The 22322-nt window shown below is 37.9% G+C and overlaps 1 protein-coding gene across 3 annotated transcripts in view; it reads right to left on the bottom strand.

The window, feature by feature from the left end:
- LOC114138474 (cGMP-dependent protein kinase 1) overlaps positions 1-22322 on the bottom strand; it is a 94014-nt gene that overhangs the window by 7678 nt on the left and 64014 nt on the right. For 2 of the 3 annotated variants that reach the window (XM_028007760.1, XM_028007758.1), the window contains exons 6-9: positions 21416-21493; positions 17748-17842; positions 7466-7531; positions 5451-5525 (exon numbers count right to left, since the gene is read on the bottom strand). In XM_028007760.1, coding sequence (XP_027863561.1) covers positions 5451-5525; positions 7466-7531; positions 17748-17842; positions 21416-21493 — 314 coding nt within the window. Of the gene's footprint in view, positions 1-5450; positions 5526-7465; positions 7532-7773; positions 8349-17747; positions 17843-21415; positions 21494-22322 lie in introns of those variants that run through there. The other variant, XM_028007761.1, reaches the window with a different exon arrangement.

Below are 22322 nucleotides of genomic sequence, written 5' to 3'. Positions count from 1 at the left end.
TTGAACACAGACTAAGTGTCCCCAGCCCGTCCCCATTCTCTGCAGGAAAGAACAAACTGGAATATGTGTCGCCGAATTTAGCAGTTCTGTATGAGCCTCCCGATTCTCATTTAGCACTGGAGACATACTTTGGCTCCGCCACTGAACATCACAATATGCCACTGATGACCCGAACATGCTGGCAGCCGAGATTGTTTCCACGTGTCTGAGCCTTATCCCCCAAACGCTCCCTGTCTTCTCAGGCTATAGTTTGATCCAGACAGAGTTTCATCAGCTCAGTTTCTGGATCAGTGAGCATAGGACATATCTGAGCCTGGACTGGCCTCCTGGGTCACTCAGAGCAGACTATCACTTCAGTGTCAGGTTTTAATTTATTTAGTTTTTGTTTGTTTGTTTGACCATAAAACAGCCTGACAGTTTGTGATTGATGAGGATTAAAAAGTACCCACTAGGAAGATTTTATTGGATTGCTCAGACAGGCTCTTTTGTGGAGCTGTAAAGACTAGCAATACTGTTTACTTAAGAGTGACTTTATTGAAAGCAGATATTTAAAATGTACGTACATTGTGGTATCACGTGTTAGCAGGCAGTTAAGCATGATGTTTCTCAGAAAACATACCAGGTTACCAGGAGACTCGCGTTGTATTTGTGTCTATGTATGCACTATTACTATCGTGTGACATTCCCCTGTGAGCCTTCTGCCCCTTCCTCCCCTCATCTAGGGTGTCCCAGATAACACTGCAAGTCAAAAGAAATATTGCATCTGTAAAAGAAAGAAACAACTCGGAGTAAATTACAACATCTTGAAAAACTACTCATATCATTGAATTTTTTAAAGTTTTATTGTGTATTATCCCAAAAATCATTGTATTTTATCAGGATTTTATGAGAGAACAATACACAAAGCATAACTGCTAAATGGAAGGAAAATAATACATAGTTTTCTTGTACGAATTTGTGCCTTCATAGCATGTCCATCTAGGTCAATGCATTAGATCCACTTTATGCCACCGTGACAAGCCTATTGGGTTATCTGGAAATATACCATCATCATCCAGATGTATGGTTTCTACAGATTTCATTAAAGTTTCTTTCAGGATTGGCCTGTATTGAATTTCAGCCATTTTTCCACAACTTTAGCCAGTTTCCTACGTACTCCTGCTGAAGAAAAGCACCTCCACAGCATGATGCTGCTATCACCACGATTCACTAGGTGACATCAAGGAAACTGGATTTTATTTGGGGGTATAACATCATAGGGGTACAAGTACAAGTAGATGCCACAATTAGGCTTTTTGTTTTTGTAAACATGTTTTAACCCAATAAAGACCATTGTATCCCATTCCATTCTATTCTATTCTACAGTTATGCACTATTTTGTCTTGGTCTATCACATAAAAACACTACTGTAACACATGGATGAAATGTGACAGAATATATTAAAAAAAACGGTAAGGATGAACATGCCTGACATAAAATTTGCAGATTTGGGAGATCCTAGTTGTACTTCATAAATATATTGGGGATGAGTCCTGTAAAAGACAAAAAATGTATGTTCTTTTAAGGTAGGAGGGTATTAAAAACCTAAGATTTTTGAAAATCCAAAGCATTTACTGGTAATAGCATTATTTGTCCAGCAGATAGCAGCACTTCTACTTATGAATTCACAGAACAAGAGCCTGAAGAAAAAAGAAATAATGCAACTCAAAACTCAACCATAAAAATAACTACATGTAATCACTTCTTCACAAAAAAACATTTGTCCATTGTAGCCTTTTTGAGTAAGTGCAGTTAATTTCCTTTTTTTTTTTTTTTAATTAATAGACTATTCATTAATCATTAGTCTCCTACTCTACATATATATTAAATTCTTAAAAGGCTTTCCATAAAAGGAGATACAACCACACATGAACTGTTTGTTGTGCAAAACCAAGGCAACATATCTCTTAAATAAACATACAGAACTGCTAAATTCCGGAAATTGCATTTGTGAGTAAACCCCATGGGGCTAGAACAGCACCACAACCTAAAATAAAATTAAAGACAAACACAAAGCTCAGTGGGATCAAGACCTATCAAGTAATCCTGGTTACTGTCACAGTTTAAAGGTCCATTACGTGAAACAAAAACAACATGTTACTTATTAATGTTACCTGGAAAGTCCATTACTGAAACCCTTTGTACTGTAATACTAAGGGTTTCATTACAGGTCAAGTGGGACCCTAGAGGGGGATAATCTGTATTACTGAATGGATGAGGTCATAAAGATGACGTAATCCCCATGATGTGTTGGTGAGAGGATTGTTATGTGTAATGTGTGTGTGGGCGTGTGCGAGCATGTGTGTGTGTGTGTGTGCCATTATTATCCTTATTTATTTTGTTCTTGAACTTTTTGGACCAGCCTAACAGAAAAAAGAGCAAGAAGAAAGCAGTCTGACCTTAAAGCTTAAATGCCAGTTTTGCTTAAAACTATATACTGTTCACTGAACTATAATGGTTGCACAGCTGACAGAGGCAGGGCTGAGTCATGTGCTTTCATATACACAGTGCAAAAGTACTTTTACCACTTGAACCTGACTCCATTTTATAACAACAACCCTTTGTATAATTTTTGGGGAGTTTACATGATAAAGCAACACAAAGTAGTCAATAACCGAGAAGTGGAAGGAAACAAATCTTTTACAACAATGCTTTAAAAAGTAAAAATCTGTGATGTGTAGCTTGTACATATTCCCTCAGTCAACACTTTGTAGAGCCATCTTCCTCTGACAGCCTTAGAGAAGTAGAAACAAGAGGGTTTTGCCTGTTATTTAATGTAAAACAGCCCAGGCTTAGTTGGACTGGATGGAGAGCATCTGTAAACAACAGTTTTAAAAGAGTGTCACAGATCTCTGATGGATTAGAGCTTGATCAGGCATTTCTAACATAGAAAAATGTTTTAATCCGAACAAGTCCATTTGGCTGTATGTCTATGGTTGTTATCAAGCCTTTCGTAGCCTCGAATAGTTCTTCCTTCAAGATGGGACGGTATATACATCTCCGTCCAGGTTCCTATTTATTTTAACCATCCCCATCACTTTCCAAATAAAGCGGCTCGACGGCCAGATGCTGCAACCACCGTTTTCCTCAACCGCTGTTTTTCAGTTTAAGTAAATTCAGAATTAAAGGTTTAATTTTAGAATAGAAAAAATGTTATAGTCTCTTTTTCTTGCATTGACAAGGCAGTCAACAGCAGAGATGACGGGGATGTATGCACAGTTTCACTCTGCCTTCAGATAAACCAGTTTTTATGCTCGTAGAAATAGCGGAGTAAAAAGTTAAAAATAATCTATTTTATTTTGTGAACACGTAGCTTCTCCCCGTAACAGAAGAATGAGTTCAATCAAAAACAATATCAGCAGGTGGCACATAGCAGGGAGGTAGTCTTTGAAGAAAAGACTTGTCAGCCTCACAGAGAGCAGAGGCAGGTTGCGGTACAGTACTGCCGAAATGTGCCGATTCTCTGTGACCAATTAGAGGCAGTTTCAGTCACCGTGGGACCTTGAGTCAGGCATGTTCACAAAGACACAAATATTCTCTGCCGGGGAGGGAGCGCCAGCAAGACAGGAGACGGCACGGGGCAGGGAGAGCAGCCTTAATCAGGGTAAAACCCGCTTTGATGTGACAGATCTGAGGGAGGCACGGGAGCAATTGATTCTATTTTAGGGTGAAGTTCTGAAAAGGAATCATGATCCAAATCATACCAAAGAATAGTATGCTACTGATTTGAACAGAACCAAGCATGTTTCTCTGAAGAGGGAAGGACAGAAAGAATGGGGTCAACAATGTGCACAATGGGGTTTTTGTTATTCTCACTTCAGCTGGCAGAGACATTGGGGTACCTGGCCAGTACTAAACACCGCAATTAATCCACTGGACCCTGTTTAACAGCCATTCTCTTTTCTCATTGCCCTTATCTAGACTCAGTAACTGTTGCCTTTTACTGCTATTGGCTGACTAGATATTACCAACGTTCGAAGGATGAATCCCATTCCCAGCAGTCGTCTAGACCCAAACGTAAGTTTTGTCTGGTGACAGGTGAACTTCTGTCCCCGTCTCAAGTCTGTTGTAGCCTTAAAGATTTTTTATTTTTAGGATTGTCATTTAGTTTACTCAGCTACCGGCTGACTGTAACCCTCCTCCCTGATGAAAAAAAGATGTCTCTTTACAGCATGACGTAGTCAGTACTATATTTTTCTGCAGGGAAGGTGTGAATAGGGAGATTTGTACTGTTAGTTTTCTGCAAAGTCTAATATTTCATTTGGCTTTCAGAAAGCATAAACACAAATTTGAACAAAGAGCTCCCTTCATAAGTGCTAATGGAAAAGCACAAACACAGTATCACTCAGAAAATGCAAACACCAAAATAGTACACATAAAATCGTACATTAAATAGACCTGTATTTAATGGTCTATTGCCGTAGCATTTTTCTTGTGGAATAATAATTATTGCGCATGATCAGGTTGGATGTGCTGGAAAGTGAGGTTCGAAAAATTTGCTTAGTGTTTGTTCTGCAGTTCTCTTCTCCAACATTATGGTGAGCTAATGAAAAAGCAATTTTCTGCTGCTGTTCTCGTCCAGAAGGAGTACACGCTGCAAGTCAATGACTGGATGCAATGTCCTGTGTTTCCTTTGATAGACACTCTTTAAGCTACTTTGAATAATTAACTGTGCTTTCTGTACTATTTGATAACTTGAATCAGTTGGAAAATATCTATAGTTGAATTGAAATTATATTTTCTTTCTCGAGACAACAAGAAAGAATTGGCGCTATATAAATAAAATTGAATTGAATGAATAATGCCGCACAGGTGGAATAGAATTAGAAATAAACACCTTATTGGAGTTAATTCATATAAATGTATTTGTATCAGAATCTCAAAGTGGAACCATGTTGAAATTGCTCTGTTTTATTAAGTCTGTTTTGAGCCCAGATGGGACTGAATCTTGCATATAATTTGTAAAGATGAGATTGAACAGATCAAAAAATGTTGATTTCTAAAAGCCTGAAAAATGAGAATGGTACACATTCACAAAGTTTTGTTTTAAATAGTATCCTAAGGTAATAGAACCTGTGAGGACGCACTAAACACAAAGGGGCTTCTTGATAAGTAGAGCTAGAAACCATTTCATGAATGCTTGCGTATTTTATTTTTTATTTTGTTGTTTTTACAATGAAAAATAGAAATAGTAGAATAGAAAAATAGTGTTCTCTGAAATAGAAGTAAATGCTTCACTATGTGGTTTTACTTTCTAGTCTCCTCTTGCTATTTATTATGGCTAAAGGTACATTTATAAACAGGTCCACTTGTGGCACATATCTTATGAAAATAGCATGGCGTTGGCAGCCAAGATGTTCTGTAATTAATGCAATAAATTTGTGCATACAAATTAGACATATTTGACTTACTTGGCTTTGGCATCGGCGTCCTCATGGCCTTTATTAGAAACATCTTCCAAACCTCCAATCAAGTGCTTGAATGAACTGGAACAGTAACAATAAATGTTAAAATAGCTCTGAGCAAACTTTTTCTGACACAAATTTTGCTACAAGAAATCACTGCCTATTCAGGATAAATTATTCAAGAAAATTCTCTTTAAATGCATATGATATTTCAAAAGCTTCTGGTTACAGGGAGCAGTAAGGTGCAGTTTGTACTCTGCAAGTGATCTGCGAGCAGAAAATGACCAGACAGCCATAAAAAATACTGCCAGTTACTATTAAAAATTCATTAGCCTGCTTTTAGAGACGATCCTCTAAAAAAAATAAATCACAGCAGGGAAGGCTCATCTATGCCACAGAAGTAAAAAGAAACCCCTGTGACAGCAGATGGTGAGTGAGTGGGAAGTTTAAGACCAAAAGTAGAGAGCACATAAATGTTTCACTGATTAAATTATAGAATTAAAATATATTCTGTTCTGTGGAGTGATAAGAAAGCCACTGGGCAATTTATAAATCATGAGGTTTAAAGTCCCAGTTGTTAGTTTGAACATTTTTTGTTTATAAAGATTACATATGCAAATGTAGCTAAAAGAAAAAAATTATTTATTTTTTAACATCCTATGAGAATAAATTCAGCAGTGGATTTGACTCGGAAAATGAATGTCCTGTCATGTTTGTAAAATAAATCTGACACACTTACACTTATAGCAAGTTACTTTTAGATTTTCCTTTAAATTATTATTAACGATTATAGTAAAAAACATCTAAACAAGGCAGTTTTCATGTGATGCTCAAGACCAACCCTCCTGTTGCCTGACTCTTTTTAAGAGAAGCTTTTGCTTAAATACTTGGCTGATCGAGTTTTGCTTTCGAGGGAGTCAGCGGCTCCCTGCCACTTGTTTTTATTACGTCTCTTTCCCACAGCTACCGCTGTTATCTTTGTTTTGCCACTTAAGCTGAGCTGCTTTCATTTTAAAGCATCCATGGGTGCTTGGAAAATGAATAAAAGTGCGCAGAATAACAAAGATTGAAAAACAATTATTCTGCACCAAAACTGGCCTAGCTGTTTGACACAGGCATTAGTCTGGCTTTGTGAGCTGTGAAAGCATTAGCTGCCTGTGTGACAGGCAGCAGCAATCACCCATGCTGGATGACTCCCTTACTATGTGCCTGTTTTCTGAGGCCAGCTGAATGTATTGGGTAAGATGACTCCAACTTACTCTGCTTTTCTATTCTGAACAATATCAAGAGGCCAAATAATACAAAAAAATCACCCTTATTTCCTTTCATAGCAGAAGTAAAACTAAAAATAACTACAATTGTCTAGCTTTCCTGTCTTAAGTCATTGAAATGTCACTAGAAAATGTCCTTCCTTTTAGGTCTATTTGCAGTTACAGAGCAACAGAAATCGCCAAAGAAAGCAAAGTAAAACACAGTCAAGTTCACAATTTTTGGCTGCAGATGTATTATAAATCAACATTACTAAAAAATTAGTGAATAATTGTATTGGAAAACAAAAATAGAGAAAAAAATGTCTAATTTGCAAACACATTTACTAGCAGAAGATGTGAAATATTACCAGTATTACCTACAAAGTAATCAAACCAAGAAAGTAAATATATTTACATAAAAGGTTTTGATGTAGATCCATTAAATTTAAGGACATTGATATGATTTTATTCATCACAGCAACTAATGACTTCCACTTTGTAAATGATATAATTAAATCAATTAACTTTTCAATGATATTCAAGTATTTTTAGCTGCACCTGTGTTTTGTTTCTTGACATGTATCTTGAATCATTTTGACTAAGGTGAGGACCTTTAATGTTAGGGGTACAGAAAGGATCTCAAATGGTGGATGCAATGATTTGACCTTAGCGGGAGTAGCAGCAGAATTTAGGAACCAGCTTCTGATGCAATTAATTCCCTTTTCTTTTAAGTGCCCAACAGTGCAAAACAAAATAAATGTTGCTACTTACTCTCGATCGATAACCAAACAGGTGACTGCCTCTGCTGCAATGACGTTAGCTGTTCTTATGTCCTCGCTGGAGAAAATAAAACAAAGAAAGAAGAATTAGCCTTTTTGAAACAGTGGTGCAAATAAAAATCAGCAGTGTCATTATTAAAGTTCTCTGTTTTTATCATTAAAAGCTTTGTTACAACTGTGGGAGTGGACACAGTTCACAATTATTGTCCAATTTAGCTATATTCCCTCTAATTTAATGTGGCTCGCGATAAAAGCATAATTTGCAACAGACATCCCACATCCCTGCAGGACTGGCATTACTCTTTATCATATTTGACACCGAGTTCATCTTCCTCTTCAGATGAGTCGCCCCAGTCACATGAATCTTCCGAGTCCGAATTCCAAGAATCCATCTTTCCCTCTGGAATATTTTCAGTGCATGAAGAACCACAACAATATGTTCTAAGTTAGAAGCAGAACTGAGCCAGAGGGAGCCTTCCAACAGAAGACATCTGTGGTCTTTCATCAAAAAAATTCAGTCCAGTTGAAGAGCAGTCAATTCTGTTATAAAGAGTAGAAATGCAAAAAAAGGGGAAATTCAGATATTGTCCCATAAGCAGAAAACAGAATTCCCTATCTTTTCCAAAAGAAGAAAAATAAAATGGTTTATTTAAGGTCATTGGTATGGTTTAATTTCCAGCAAATCCAAACTAGAACACATGTTGGTCCTGATTGTGTGGGAGCAAATTCAATTTCGCTGAAGTGCTACCAGTAACTGGCAATCATTGTCTCTGTTTGCTGTGAAGTCCCAGAGATAGAGCGACCTATTTCAATGAACAGAGGTGACAATCCCTCTTCATGTCATCTCTACTGCCTCTACTTTCCCTAGTCCAAACACACTCATAGGCACGGCCACCCACACCTCACCCCTCGCTCCCCAAACACACATAAACTCGGCCTCAGTCTTTCTGCTGACCCCGTTGAAAAAAGGTCACAGCTGGTGAGAGGAACAGAGTTTGAAATGTGAGGACGACAGTGAAGAACAGAGAAAGAGGAGAGGTTGGCAGCCTTTGACAGGGGGTAAAGGATATATCAACAGATGACCACGCACACTCTCCAGCTAGCATAATGCCTACTCTGGTATATTCACCCCCGGTAAGCTACTGTGACCTGCATCCATGATCTTAGCATAATACTCAGCATAATACTCAGTTTCCTCACCTGTAACACAATTTAAATTACTGTGAAAAAAACAAAAAGGGTGACTGGAAATGCAAAATTGGGACGGCTGCAAACAGTGGATAAAACTGTCATCCTGTAACTAGCGTTTTTTTTATTTTTTATTTAACTTTCTGAACAATGTAACATGGCCTGAGATTTATTAAATAACAAATATAAAAGGTTACTTATCACTTGTCCCTGCAGGTTTTGGTTGCTTCTTAAGATAATGAGAATATTCATATCTCTGTGATGTGCACAGTGTATATGTTACTATACACTGCAGGTGGCAGGCTATGCTCAAGTTGGTGTCTGATTCACATAAAATTACTTGGTGCAAAATCAAAGGGCATCTTTAACAATTTCTAAATTATCTGAACTACATTTCTGAATGGGAGAAATAAATGGAGGATCTACCTTGTCCACTATTCATGTAGAACCCACCACTGGTAAAATCCCTTTTTCTGAAATTCCAACATATTGATACAAAATTCAATTTACCACTCACTCACATACAAGCACAACCACGCACACGCCAACACACACTTTACATGTTTTTGCTTGTCATAATGAGCAACGGTTCCACCACGATTTGTTATGCAAATTACTTGTCTTCAGAAAGTGAACCATGGGGACAGAACAAAACAACGTAGCACATAGGGCTGTCTTGAAATTGTGTTCATGCGGGCATGAAACATTCTGAGGAGACCAAGAGAGGTTCATATTACCAGGAGATTTTTACACCTGTCCCCTGCTGCTCAACTGCAGCTGAGGAAAACAACACTGGATCGCCCTGGCACTGATGCTGGCAATGTTCTTCATGAAATATAATCCCGAAACAATATCTGTCACCGTGACTCATTTGTACACTACTGAGTCTAAGTCAACCTCGATGGCTTTGAACCCGTTCATTGAAATGCCCTGGGAAGGTGACGAACACATTTGTACAAGAACCCAGTACGTTAAAAACAGCTGCGTGCTGAATCTGAAATGCCCTTTGGAGTCATACAGAAGCTTGTGGTGTGGATTTCCATCCATGGCTGCAATGAACATGATAATTGGAAAGTGATCTGCTGTCCTGAAACCAGGGTTGTGAAAACAGTGCACACACACACACAGACCGTAGAGTGGAAAGTGTATATCTGGTCTTAAGTGAGGCAAAAAAGAAAAAGAAGATAAGTTGATTGAAGAAGATCTGTGGTTATTTTCCAAAATATGTACTTTTGCAAACAAAATGAATAAAACCAGTAGAAAACAAGATTTTTATGTATTATTGGATTTTATCTCTAACAATTATGTCTACATAGAGATAATCTGTAAATATAAAAAATTGTGACTGAAGAAATGATTAGAGCTGCAACATTCTGACAAATATTTGTGTCAGACCTTCGTTGTTTACTCATTTTCACTGTAGCTACATAAGAAACTTTCAATTTTAGTCGCATCTGGGAGGTCATCTTGTTTTGTATTGTATTTTAAAGTTGCACTGTGGACTGTAGCTTTATGCACTTTATGCATGTTAACATTCTGCATATGTATAACTTTAAACAATGCTACATTCGCTCAGTACACGTATGCAAAAATGGAAGAGTCCTATCTAAAATTAAAAGGTACATGTTTTTGAACCATTATGCCCCCTGTAAAAATCACATTCTGCACAAATAAAACCTTTTTTCTGGCATACAGAAATAACTCTAAATATGTTGAGTTCAAAGCTGTTTATTTCAAATCTTTTATTAGATTCCAACATTAGATGAAAACATTAATGACTCACTCCCTGTTCAAAACTGTATTTCAGCAGAAAAAGCATTTATAGTCCGATTCCAAACTGAACTGCAGATTTCTGAATATAATTCCAATGTTAGTGTCATACAGTAAACATTCCTGTGCAGTGTGTTATCATGTTGCAGAGGCATGCACTGCAAACAACAGCTATGTAAGCAAATGTCTACAGGACTTAAAAAATATTTGGTATGTTTTAGACAAATGTTTAACAACCAGGGATTACATACAAGGACATAAAACAGGAATGTAAATATAAAGCATGAACAGCAGAAGATAGGAATGTGATTTATAAGATGGGAAGAGTTGGAGTGAAAGGAATGAGATAATTCTATACAGCTGTGCTAACATCTTTGATCAATGCATTTTGTGCTGCAACCAAACCCATATTAGGAAACGTTAGCAAAATTGTACTTGCGCAACACAACTGCAAAAAAAAAAAACAAAAAAAAAGAAAACACTCAAATTCCGCCTAATATTTTGGTACAGCACAATAGCAGTACCTCTACGAGCAGGTTCTGGGAAGAAAAAAAAATTAAAACAGCAGCTAAAAAGATCTGTGCCTGCTGTCTTTCATTATACCAAGGTAAACTGCAAAATGATATTCCTAATATGCATAAACCAGAACGAAATGATCAGACTTTAGAAAGCTAAAAGAAAAGAAGCAACTACTCGATAGTCTGTAAATCTAACTTCCAGCTTCTTTTATTTTTTGATTACAGATAGATTGGTCATGAATGCAAAAGCTGCAAAATATGTTATTGTGACATAAAACAGTGTTTGAATAAAAAAATAATAACTTGGCTGACAGAGGCAACATACCAACACTAACCCTGGCTGACGGTAATAATTAATGAGATCGCTGTTGTTGGTCTCTGAATGTAATCTGATATTCTGTCACTGAGATCAGCAGACATAGACAGTATTTACTCAGTGGATGTTTTAAGGTCAGAGATTGTTTGAAGTATTGTCACACATATTGTGAAGCCAACATTTTACTCTTCTTCCTGTAGAAGCTGTAAGCTATTTCAAAACAGCACACCAAAGTGGATGCATTTCATTTCCTGGAACATGCATCTACTGGGATGTATACATAAATATCTACAGTGATGTTCGTTGAGGGTTATACATAGACATTCTCAAGAGAAAGTGTGTAATCTATTATGTCTTCTACTGTTTCCTCACACCAGCCCTCACAAGAGTTTCAGCTGATTATATACATAGCAGGAGAATAGACTTTGACTTGTAAATATGTTGTTCTCATAGATCAAAGACCAAATCTTCAGAAATATGGTGAATATGGGCTATTGAGTTTCATGAGCGAGAACACAACTAGAACTCACAATTACAAGGATGACCCTTTGGAAGAGCCCTCTGATCAAAAGCTTGTTGCACAGACGGCCAGCATCTCTAGCATTTGAATTTCCAAGACATGTTTATCTATCAAAGGTGGAGTTGAATGAGCTTATCTTATTCAAGACGCTCAGTTACAAAATACGTTTATGATACTCGGATGAACACAATATGAAGGAGATGTTGGGATAGAAAAAAACACTTCCTCTTCACGTCATATTCAGTTAAATTGAATTAAATATTAATTCTGATGAGGCTCATTTCTCAGATGAAGAACATTTAAAAAGCAATATTTAAGCAGGTGACAAATTATAATTAAGCATTGATTTTAAAAAATTGGCCTGATATAATATTCTTATTCTAAATGTCATGTTTTCATTAGCTGCAGGCTAAAAATTATCATAATTAATAACAAAAGTTTTTAGACATCTGTCTGTGTAATTACTCTAAAAATGTGTTTCACTTAATGAAAATTAACTTTTCAATATTATGTATTTTTTAAAAAGACTGAAACAAGTGAAGTAAAATTAATTAAATGCAGCAATGTGGATTGTGATCCAGTTTGGATCACAATCCACTCATCATATAAACTGAATAGAATAAGACTTACTGTTTCCACATACTGTACTTGTTTGATGAAAACCCCTAAGAAAAATCCAAAATGTCTGACATTACAAAAGCAGCTGACCCATATAATCATGACAGATTTTGTTTTCTTGAGGAATATTGAGGAGATTATTAAACCAGAAAACCCTCAAAGTCAGCAAAACGTTTTTGCATTAAGTAATTATTGTACATTAACAGACTGTAACACTGTCGATCAGAAAAAATCATTCTTGAAGCAGAAAATTAGTCAAAATTCCAGCAAACTATTCTGAGATACCTTTGGAAGGATTCCCTAAATGTGTTACCCAAGTCATACAATCCAAAACAAAACTACCAAATACGAAGGAAATATATTAACATTTCTGATTTTAAAAAATTCTTTAAAAATGTTATTTGATTTTCCTAATCCTAACAGATCTAAACAAGGAGTGGAGAATGGCTTATTTTAATACAGTCTATGTAAATATATCATTTTGACTGCAGGACTCATGTTTTGTCATATGCATTTATTTAAAATGTACACAAAAGCAGTTGCAGCAAATATCTAAATTTGCATAAAATGTGGTAAGATGACACTGACTTAGCATTGCCTTGGCTTAATTTTGCACATTTGGTTTGCATATTTGTGTTGTTCCCTCTGCCTGTCTGACATTTGTCTTGCTTTCTGTCCCTCCCTCGCACTTGATTTTGGTTGCTGATTGCAGTCATCTGATTCTCATTTACCATCAGTTGTTTTGTAGAGATTCTCATTTTTGTTCTACATTAGGGTCGACTAATTCAAGATTTGCACCTTTTTGACAGCCACTTTGCTATGTTCTTATCAAACAGCACATATTACAAGTCATTAATGTAAGAAGATCACATTTTTATTTCTAACATAATACTTCCACTTGCACCAGATCATGTTTCCTCTGACTCGCATGCATTTTAATAATCAGCCTACTTTATATCCTGCAGTCATTAGTTTTTAACATATGGGGAAAGACTAGCCATCTGTGTAGCTCCAGCTGTTGCCAGCTCATTACTTTCAATATCTCCAGGACTCCCTGTGAAATTAAACACTCGTGTGTTTTACCAACACATAAATTGAAAATCTTTCATCCTTCTCATAATCCTGCTTCAGGTTTGTCGTAAGGTTTTTATGTTTTAAAGACAACATGAATGTTTGAAACCTGATTGGCCACAGATCTTGCATTCAGTGGCCACCAGATGGCGACATGTGCATTTATTTTTATAATGGAGGCTATTTCCATGAGTGCATATCTTACGATTCTGTCTGACTAATTACAGATAAAAACTTGAGATTACACTCTGCCTTCACAATCTATGTTTGGGTAAAACTTTAAACACAGAGAAGCAACGTCATAACAGCATTAAACAAACTGGAGAAGGGTAACACCACTCCTGGCCCTGGACAAAGGTCTTCAATACCAGAATCTGAATTTTGTTATTTTTTTAACAATAACAGATCTTATTGACATAGGCATGTGGAATATTGGACGTCTTGCTTTATATCTCAATATTTTATGCATTTTTCTCACAGACACATAATGCTACCTTTTATTAGAAGCAATAACAGTGAAATATTTTATAGAAATGTCCATTACAGATATACAAAGAGAAAAACAATTTATTACAGTAGTCAAGGACAGCATGAAGATGTATTTGCTGGCAATGAAAAAAGGAAGTGAGAAAAAAGAGAAAAGATTGTCTAAATAAAATTTATCTTTAAATGGGAGCACGTCATTTGAAAGTCAGACACAAAACCTATTGGATTTCATGATCCTATGTTTTCTGTTTGTATTAAGTACAAACAAAAATAAAGAAATATAAATTATTTACTATGAACATCAATAATAGTCCTTTTTTGCTGTTAGTAAACACACCATACCTAAGTAAGGTCATGCTAACTAGATAACATGGTGTGGCTGGTTTTTACTGATGTAAAAATGATCAATGTCAGCAATGAGTTTGAAAATTAAGCATAAAGAAGCAAAATAGCTTTAAGAAAAATGAAAAAGAATGTGTTGTTGGCAAAGTTGCTGCTCATTAAGATTGTGTTTTGAAACTTAAGCAGATAACAGAAAGGCATAACAACATAAACTCTTATCCTGGGTTTTCAACATCTGTCTGTAAAGGAACAAGCTGGATTTCAAAATGTGAGCAACCTTACCTACCACATCGTTTTCTGTTGTGCTGTCGCTTAGACACAATTGTTTTCTTAATCATTTACAAAAGTTTACCATGTTCGTTTAAAGGCTCCCACATACTCTGGCGTACTTCAATTTGCGGAGCTCACCTCAAACTCGAAGCAAACTCAATTTTTACAAACACGATTCAAAAGCCAAATGCCACTTACAACATGAACGTCAGAGAAAAATGTTGCTTTAACCATAGTACTTTAAGAGAAATATGAACTGGCTGAAGTCTGCATTGACAGGTCAAAGTTGAACAAAACCGGCACTCAGCAGTAAACCCTTGATCAACAATTCTCTAAAACACAACATAATACATCAAAGATTTTCAATGTCAACTTTCATTGAGGCAGTCAACGGCACTTGATTTTACATCAATGACTAAAGCCTTCTCTGTGCATCACTGTTGTTGCATCTCATTAAGTTGATTAGCAGATGAAGATTCTTAGACCAGATTTAACACCATTATAATCTCTGGCTGAGTGTTATGAGGTTGTTATGCACTCTTCTTTTACAAAGTGCAAGTGAGAAATGTCAGTTGTTGCTGGACTCAAACCAAATCTCACTCCATCTTTATGATATCAGCCTTTGCTGTACTGGATTTTAGGATTTCCCCTGATGTATCTCTCAATCAATAAAGCAGAAGGCTATTTTTTGTTTGTCTGACAGTTTATGAAATATAAGAACATTTTAAAATGGATGATATAAAACATACACCATCTATTAACAGTGTAAGGAAAAGTGTGCCTGGCTAGACAATAATAATAATAATAATAATAATAATAATAATAATAACATTTGGCAGTTTATTACAGGTGTCAAATGAAGAGAGTTGCAGCAAAAATGACATGTAAAAAAATTGGAGTCTATTGATGATAATAAAATGAAAAATGCTAATACAAACATTCACATCCCTCATCCTAGCCGAACCAAAAGCAGCAGTCACCAACACATCTCTGGTGATTCCCCTTCTTTCACTCCCATACACTCAGACAACATTTATGATAAATTAACAGGATATACTTTAAGTCGGTTCTTTCTCAGGAGAAAACAAATCAGGAAATCCCAAAGCCTAGAAGGAGTCTCCCTTCCTGCAAAACCAAAAGACCATCTGACCCCAGTCCTCATAAAGATCAATAATTAATATTTGGAGTGGAGTGATGTCCCTTCCTGCTTCAAATGTTTTACCATCATTGTGGTCTTATCAATAGACCGAATGATTACAGACCATGTACTCTATTGTTTGGGGTCATCAAGCATTGTGATAGACTAGTTTTAGCCTACCTAGCAAATATCCCAGCACAGCTAATGGGTAGTGTGTGGTTTGCCTAAAAGAGAACTGAACAATGCATTGCATTCTGGAATGCTTCAGGTGAATAGGGGTTTATGTAATGATCCTGCTTAGAAACCATTGCATAAATGATCGTAATATAAACTATTAGTTTACATTACGACTCCAGAAGTCATGTCTTCCAAACTTTTTATACACAGGCTAAAAATATGATGACTAGAGCTCTGGGAATGTACATGCCAAACTTCTCAACTCATTCTTCATGACTTCAGCTCTATCTTGATGACAACTGTGTCACTTCCTTTAGGCCAGTGAAGCTCACTTCACACAGGAAATGTGATTAACCCACAGCCCGCAGTAGCTGGTTTACTATTACAACAGGAAAATGTTGTTCATTTGTTTCAATGTCTGGTCAGGGGCACCAATAAACCCAAGCTGAAGTTTGACTTCTCCATATTCCATTGTACATTATAGAAGAACTGAACAGTGATGTGCCACACCATATGTAGTGTATAGAGGCCAGAAATCAACCAACGTTTTCACTAAGAGCTAGCAAATAAATTTAAAGCTAAATGTGTCTTTTTTTTTTTTTTAGAAGTATGTCACTGGATAGTTTTTGGATGATAGCAATGAGCCAATGTTTTGTTTCTCAGCAGGTTGCTGGTCATTTTGGGCCATCATCAATTTCTACCTGGCAGTTTTGATCTTTTTTTACATATTTTTACAATCAAGGATTTAAAGAAAATTTTAATCTGTCCGTACCTAATATTAGCAAATGTGGTTATCTGAATCTAATATTTACAAGCAGGAAAGCAATGAGTTAGTTTAGTTGAATTAGAGATCATAATCTGTTATATGTTATACAAGTCAACTGGCCCAAATGGGAAATCAGAGTAGAATTTGTAATATCAGTAATCAGTACTTAGTGATAATACATGACATTTAAGCATCTTTATGATTACTCCATGATATCAATTATTTATCCATAAATACCAAATTAAAGAAACTGTCACAAGTATTGATTATCAAATGACTATTTGTGTATATGAAATAAGATGTTGAAAATTGGTGAAGATAAAAATTAATCTTGAACCCAAAGTGGCTGGTGAGAAAATGTTGTTTCCCACCTGTAACAGCACTGAGTTCATAGTTTTGCAGCAGCTTACGCAACTCAGGCTGATACAGTCAGAACGAGAACCTGAGCACACATAAAAGACTGGAGACATGACGGTCGAACTTTTGAAGGTAGCCATCAATACAGCTCCTCCTGATAATATCCACCAGCCCTTTATCAACTCTGGAGACACAGTTTCTGGTTCCATTTATTTCTCAGTGCCTGTTCTAACATTCACTCCACCTTCAAAAGGCCCAGCAGAGCATGGACTTTCTGCTGTAAGTGAGGAAACCCAGCCGACTCCAGGAGTTGTTAATGCTTCTCTACATTGCACTCATTGAATCTGCTCTGTCACATACATCACAGACTGCAGCCAAAGAAAGGACAGGAATACATTTTAGAATTTTAACACAAAGCACTACAAAGAAAACCAATGGGGAACCTTACTATTTTCTCTCAAGAAGCAAGAAGCAAGTCAGGAAAATACTTGGCAACACATAAACAGAATTTGTAACTTTAGACTTTTTTTTGCTCATTCCAAAGAGCCTTGAGTATAAAAAAAGAAGCAAGGATGCAACTTCTTAGTCCTCATTTTCAACAACACTGCCTGTCTTCAGTTGCCATGTCTGACACAAGTAAACACCGATGCACCTCGACAAACACCTGATTCTGAGAGGAGAGATTTAAGAATGAGTAGGAATTGGGAGAATGGGAGAGTTATTAGGTACAATCTTACCCTTGCAGTGCTTTCTCTCCAAACCAGTCACCTTTTCCTAGGCTGTGGAGGTACACAGGCTCTCCGTTGGGCAAATCTTCCCTGGTCACATTAACCTGCCGAAAGAGGGACATAATAGGAGGAGAGTAACAGGTAAGCAGGGTGTAGCATGAAGAAGGTGAGGAAGATCTAGACTGAAAGATGTCTTGCATCTAAAGGAAGATAGGAAGCATTTGATTAAATAACTGCAACAACATAAATTAATATTAATTATTTTGTTGGTTTGAGCACACTGAAAAACACTAAGTTGTCTTTAAACATATTTTGTCACAGCCAGGTAATTATTTTCATGGTGCAGGAGTTAAGAGGCATTGCTAACTTCTTTATCAGCTAGATGGCACATATGAAATGACACTCTGCATTGAACCAAAGACTTACAAATTATAGGATTGGCACTTGAGTACATTTTCAGGGGAGCGGATGGAGATGATTGTTTCACCTAATGAAGGCTCTCGTCTTCATCCATTAGGTGTCGCAACATAAATCCAGCAACAGCATGACTGAATGTAGTGAACAGCTAATTGACAGCCTAATTACCCGTGATCGTGTATAATCCTGTCGTCGCAGAGAAAAAGCAAAGAGAGAAAGTAGAGGAAGTGAAAAGTGTACACCAAAGAAGTTGTACTGCGTCTGTTTCAGTTCAGAAGGTGGAACAGGAAGGACAGAAAATCCAGCGTTTGGTTTACAAAAAGCTTTTGGGAATCTGTCACCTTGAGAGTGGATCCTTGGTTACCAGCATATTTTCAGTACTACGGTTTGTCCTTTGGACAGCTTGTGAGTAATTTTTCAAAGCAATATTAACAATAAAACTCAATTACTTAATAACTTTATAGTTCAATGTGTGATTAAGTAGTGTTATCATTACGCAACAGTGGTGACATTTCATTTAAACTTGCATTGATTCTGCAGCAGTGGCACGTATATGCTTGTGCATATGTCAGCTCAGAATTGATGCTACAAAATCTTTCATTTTTCAAATTTTGGCTGGAGACCACAGGCCGGAGCATTATTTATCTCAGACAGAGATACAGTATCTCACCATTGAAATGCAAGGCAGACAGATAATGTTGTAATAGGGGCAGCAATGTATGCACAGGCTAATGGGCTGATTAGTAAGCTCAGTGTGTGCTCTGTACCAGTAAGGATAGGACCTTTTAAAGTATGCCGTAGCCCTATGTATATTGGCTGATTGATGCAATATGTGAAAACTCACTGCATGACAGATTGAGACATTTGTTTAAGAGGACAAGATGGAGTGATGCAGGCCAAATGTTTGTTAGGGTTGGTGTACCCTCTTGTTATGCTGTATTGCACAATTTCAGGTACAGTTTTATGTCCAGGTTGTTGGGCTTATTGTTTTTCACATATAGACCATGCTTTAAGCTCTGTGAGGCTTTAATTAAACACGTGGAACCACTGAAGGCTTTCTGTCATCCATCCATCCATCCATCCATCCATCTTCTTCCGCTTATCCGAGGTCGGGTCGCGGGGGTAGCAGCTTCAGAAGGGAGGCCCAGACTTCCCTCTCCCCGGCCACTTCTTCCAGCTCTTCCGGGGGAATCCCGAGGCGTTCCCAGGCCAGCCGAGAGACATAGTCTCTCCAGCGTGTCCTGGGTCTTCCCCGGGGCCTCCTCCCGGTGGGACGTGCCCGGAACACCTCACCAGGGAGGCGTCCAGGAGGCATCCTGACCAGATGCCCAAGCCACCTCAACTGGCTCCTCTAGATGTGAAGGAGCAGCGGCTCTACTCTGAGTCCCTCCCGGATGACTGAGCTTCTCACCCTATCTCTAAGGGAGAGCCCAGCCACCCTACGGAGAAAACCCATTTCGGCCGCTTGTATCCGCGATCTCGTTCTTTCGGTCATGACCCAAAGCTCATGACCATAGATGAGGGTGGGAACGTAGATCGACCGGTAAATCGAGAGCTTCGCTTTTTGGCTCAGCTCTCTCTTCACCACGACGGACCGGTACAGCGCCCGCTTGACAGTATACGCTGCGCCAATCCGCCTGTCGATCTCCCGCTCCCTTCTTCCCCCATTCGTGAACAAGATCCCGAGATACTTAAACTCCTCCACTTGGGGCAGGACACCCCCCCTGACCCGGAGAAGGCACTCTACCCTTTTCCGGCTCAAGACCATGGCCTCGGATTTGGAGGCACTGATCCCCATCCCGGCCGCTTCACACTCGGCTGCGAACCGCTCCAGCGAGAGCTGCAGATCACGATCTGATGAAGCCAAAAGGACCACATCGTCTGCGAAAAGCAGAAATGAGATCCTAAGGCCACCAAATCGGATCCCCTCAACACCTTGGCTGCGCCTAGAAATTCTGTCCATAAAAGTGATGAACAGAATCGGTGACAAAGGGCATCCCTGGCGGAGTCCAACTCTCACCGGAAACGAGCCCGACTTACTGCCGGCAATGCGGACCAGACTCTGACACCGGTCATACAGGGACCTGACAGCCCGTATCAAAGGGCCCGGTACCCCATACTCCCGGAGAACCCCCCACAGGGCTCCCCGAGGGACACGGTCGAACGCCTTCTCCAAGTCCACAAAACACATGTAGACTGGTTGGGCGAACTCCCATGCACCCTCCAGGACCCTGCCGAGGGTGTAGAGCTGGTCCAGTGTTCCACGACCAGGACGAAAACCACACTGCTCTTCCTGAATCCGAGGTTCGACTGTCCGACGAACCTCGGACCTGCATTGTGTGATGGGCTTTCTGTCATTGTTTGTAATTAAAATGTTGTTTTTGGTTTTCTTTTTGCTTCGGATCTACTGTATATGTTTCTTTATTTAACTGAATTAAGTTAGTGTTGAGCAATTTATATTTCAATTCAATCTATTTTTTGCTGCTATAAATGTTATGGACAGATGGATGAATGGATACATTTTTCTTTCCTGGTATATTTAGCAAGGCAACAGCTCAAAACAGTCCTGTGCAGCTCTAAATTTTCATTGGAAATGTATCTTAAACTGGGAACATTTTCAAACATTTCGTCTTGAAATCTAATTCTAATGTCAAGTTTGTTTCGTGATGGTGACATCCAGCCAGATGGATTTCCTGGTTTGTTTCTGATTTCCATTATACAATTTTTCTTTTCACATCTCTTTGAAGCTCAGAAAGAACATTTTTAAATTATTTTCAGTGGCTGGTTCCTGCAACGAGAATCAAATCACTACAGTTGAGCTGGTGAAAGGTGCAAAACAGACCTGAGTGCCAGTAAATACGCAGTAAACAAATTCCAATGCAAGTGGGTGGAAAAGCTGTTGAAGATGAGCATGACCCCCCCAGTCACAAAATAAAGAGGAAGACCAGTAGGCAAGTTGAAAGCCCTCCCACAGAACTGAGTCCAGTGTGAAAGCCAGTGTTGATTACTGAAAGGGGAAATCAAAGTGACTCATTTCCCCTTTCCAAATACTCCCATCACTGCTGCAAAGGGATGATGAAAGAGGCAGCACTTTTCCCTATCCGCCAATCTGAAGATGACTGATGATAGCAAACTTCCATCCAAAAATATCACGCCTTCACTTCAAAGATTGGCATCTGTTGCTGTGTTTTATATGCCTGGATGCCCTGACTTGTGATGAGGACTGTCTTCAGGGTCTGGTCTGGTGTGACTGTCCTCACCTTTCCCTTGCTGATAATGAAGAAGGTGTCGCCTCTGGCCCCCTGTCTGATGATGTACTCTCCTTCTTCATAATGCGTCTGTCAGGGAAGAAGACAAAAAGGTGACAAACTTAAAAAAGAACTACTATTGAAAGATAGGAGAGTAGGCTATTAATATATACATACATCAATAATAATGTTTTTTATCCCTAAAATGAGGTAAACAGAAAAAAACAGGTCAAAACTATTTAATCTAATATGGATGGGAACTTACTGGTTCAAACCAAGAGTGAAATAAATAAAATCATTTATTTTCTACATCCTTGGTATTCCTGCACATACTGGAAACTATCTTGGTACAAACTGGGTTTTGAAATGTTCATCAGTCAACCACATAGAAGATGAAGGGGAAAAACATCATATGTGTGAGAAAACAGTTCCTGGCTAAAATCTTCAAAATGTCTACAGAATTCCTGTAGGAAAAACCCAGAAGTAAAAGTTGAACAAAATAAAGCAGATCAGACTGAAGTAGAAAAGTCATGTGAAATTACAACAAAATATTATGCAAAAAAATAAGGCTTTATTTCACCACAGGTGACAGCTATAAATCAGTGTGTTTACTTTATTAACTATTTAATAACCAAATAATCTACAATCTAAAAAAAATATTCGCCAGTAGTTTAGACTTCATTAATATTTAAAGTCTTCTTGAATTAGTAAGCAAATCAGTAATAGAGAGGGTTCAAGCAGAACCTTTCCTATCTGAAATGTGAAAAATAAGCATGTTTAGCATAATGCAATGATACTTTCTGCTTTACACTCTATCCTGTTTCACTTTAGTCAAGGTCAGTTCAAGCTCCATATGTTTGGCTGGTAAAATTTAAAAAGAAAATTGAGCAAGTGGTATTGCAATAAACAGAGTTTCTCA

The sequence above is a fragment of the Xiphophorus couchianus genome, chromosome 22 (genome assembly GCF_001444195.1).
Source record: "Xiphophorus couchianus chromosome 22, X_couchianus-1.0, whole genome shotgun sequence".
In the NCBI taxonomy this organism is placed as follows: domain Eukaryota; kingdom Metazoa; phylum Chordata; class Actinopteri; order Cyprinodontiformes; family Poeciliidae; genus Xiphophorus; species Xiphophorus couchianus.
The sequence above is the reverse complement of the archived record's forward strand: the minus strand, read 5'-3'. Positions and strand labels throughout refer to the sequence as shown.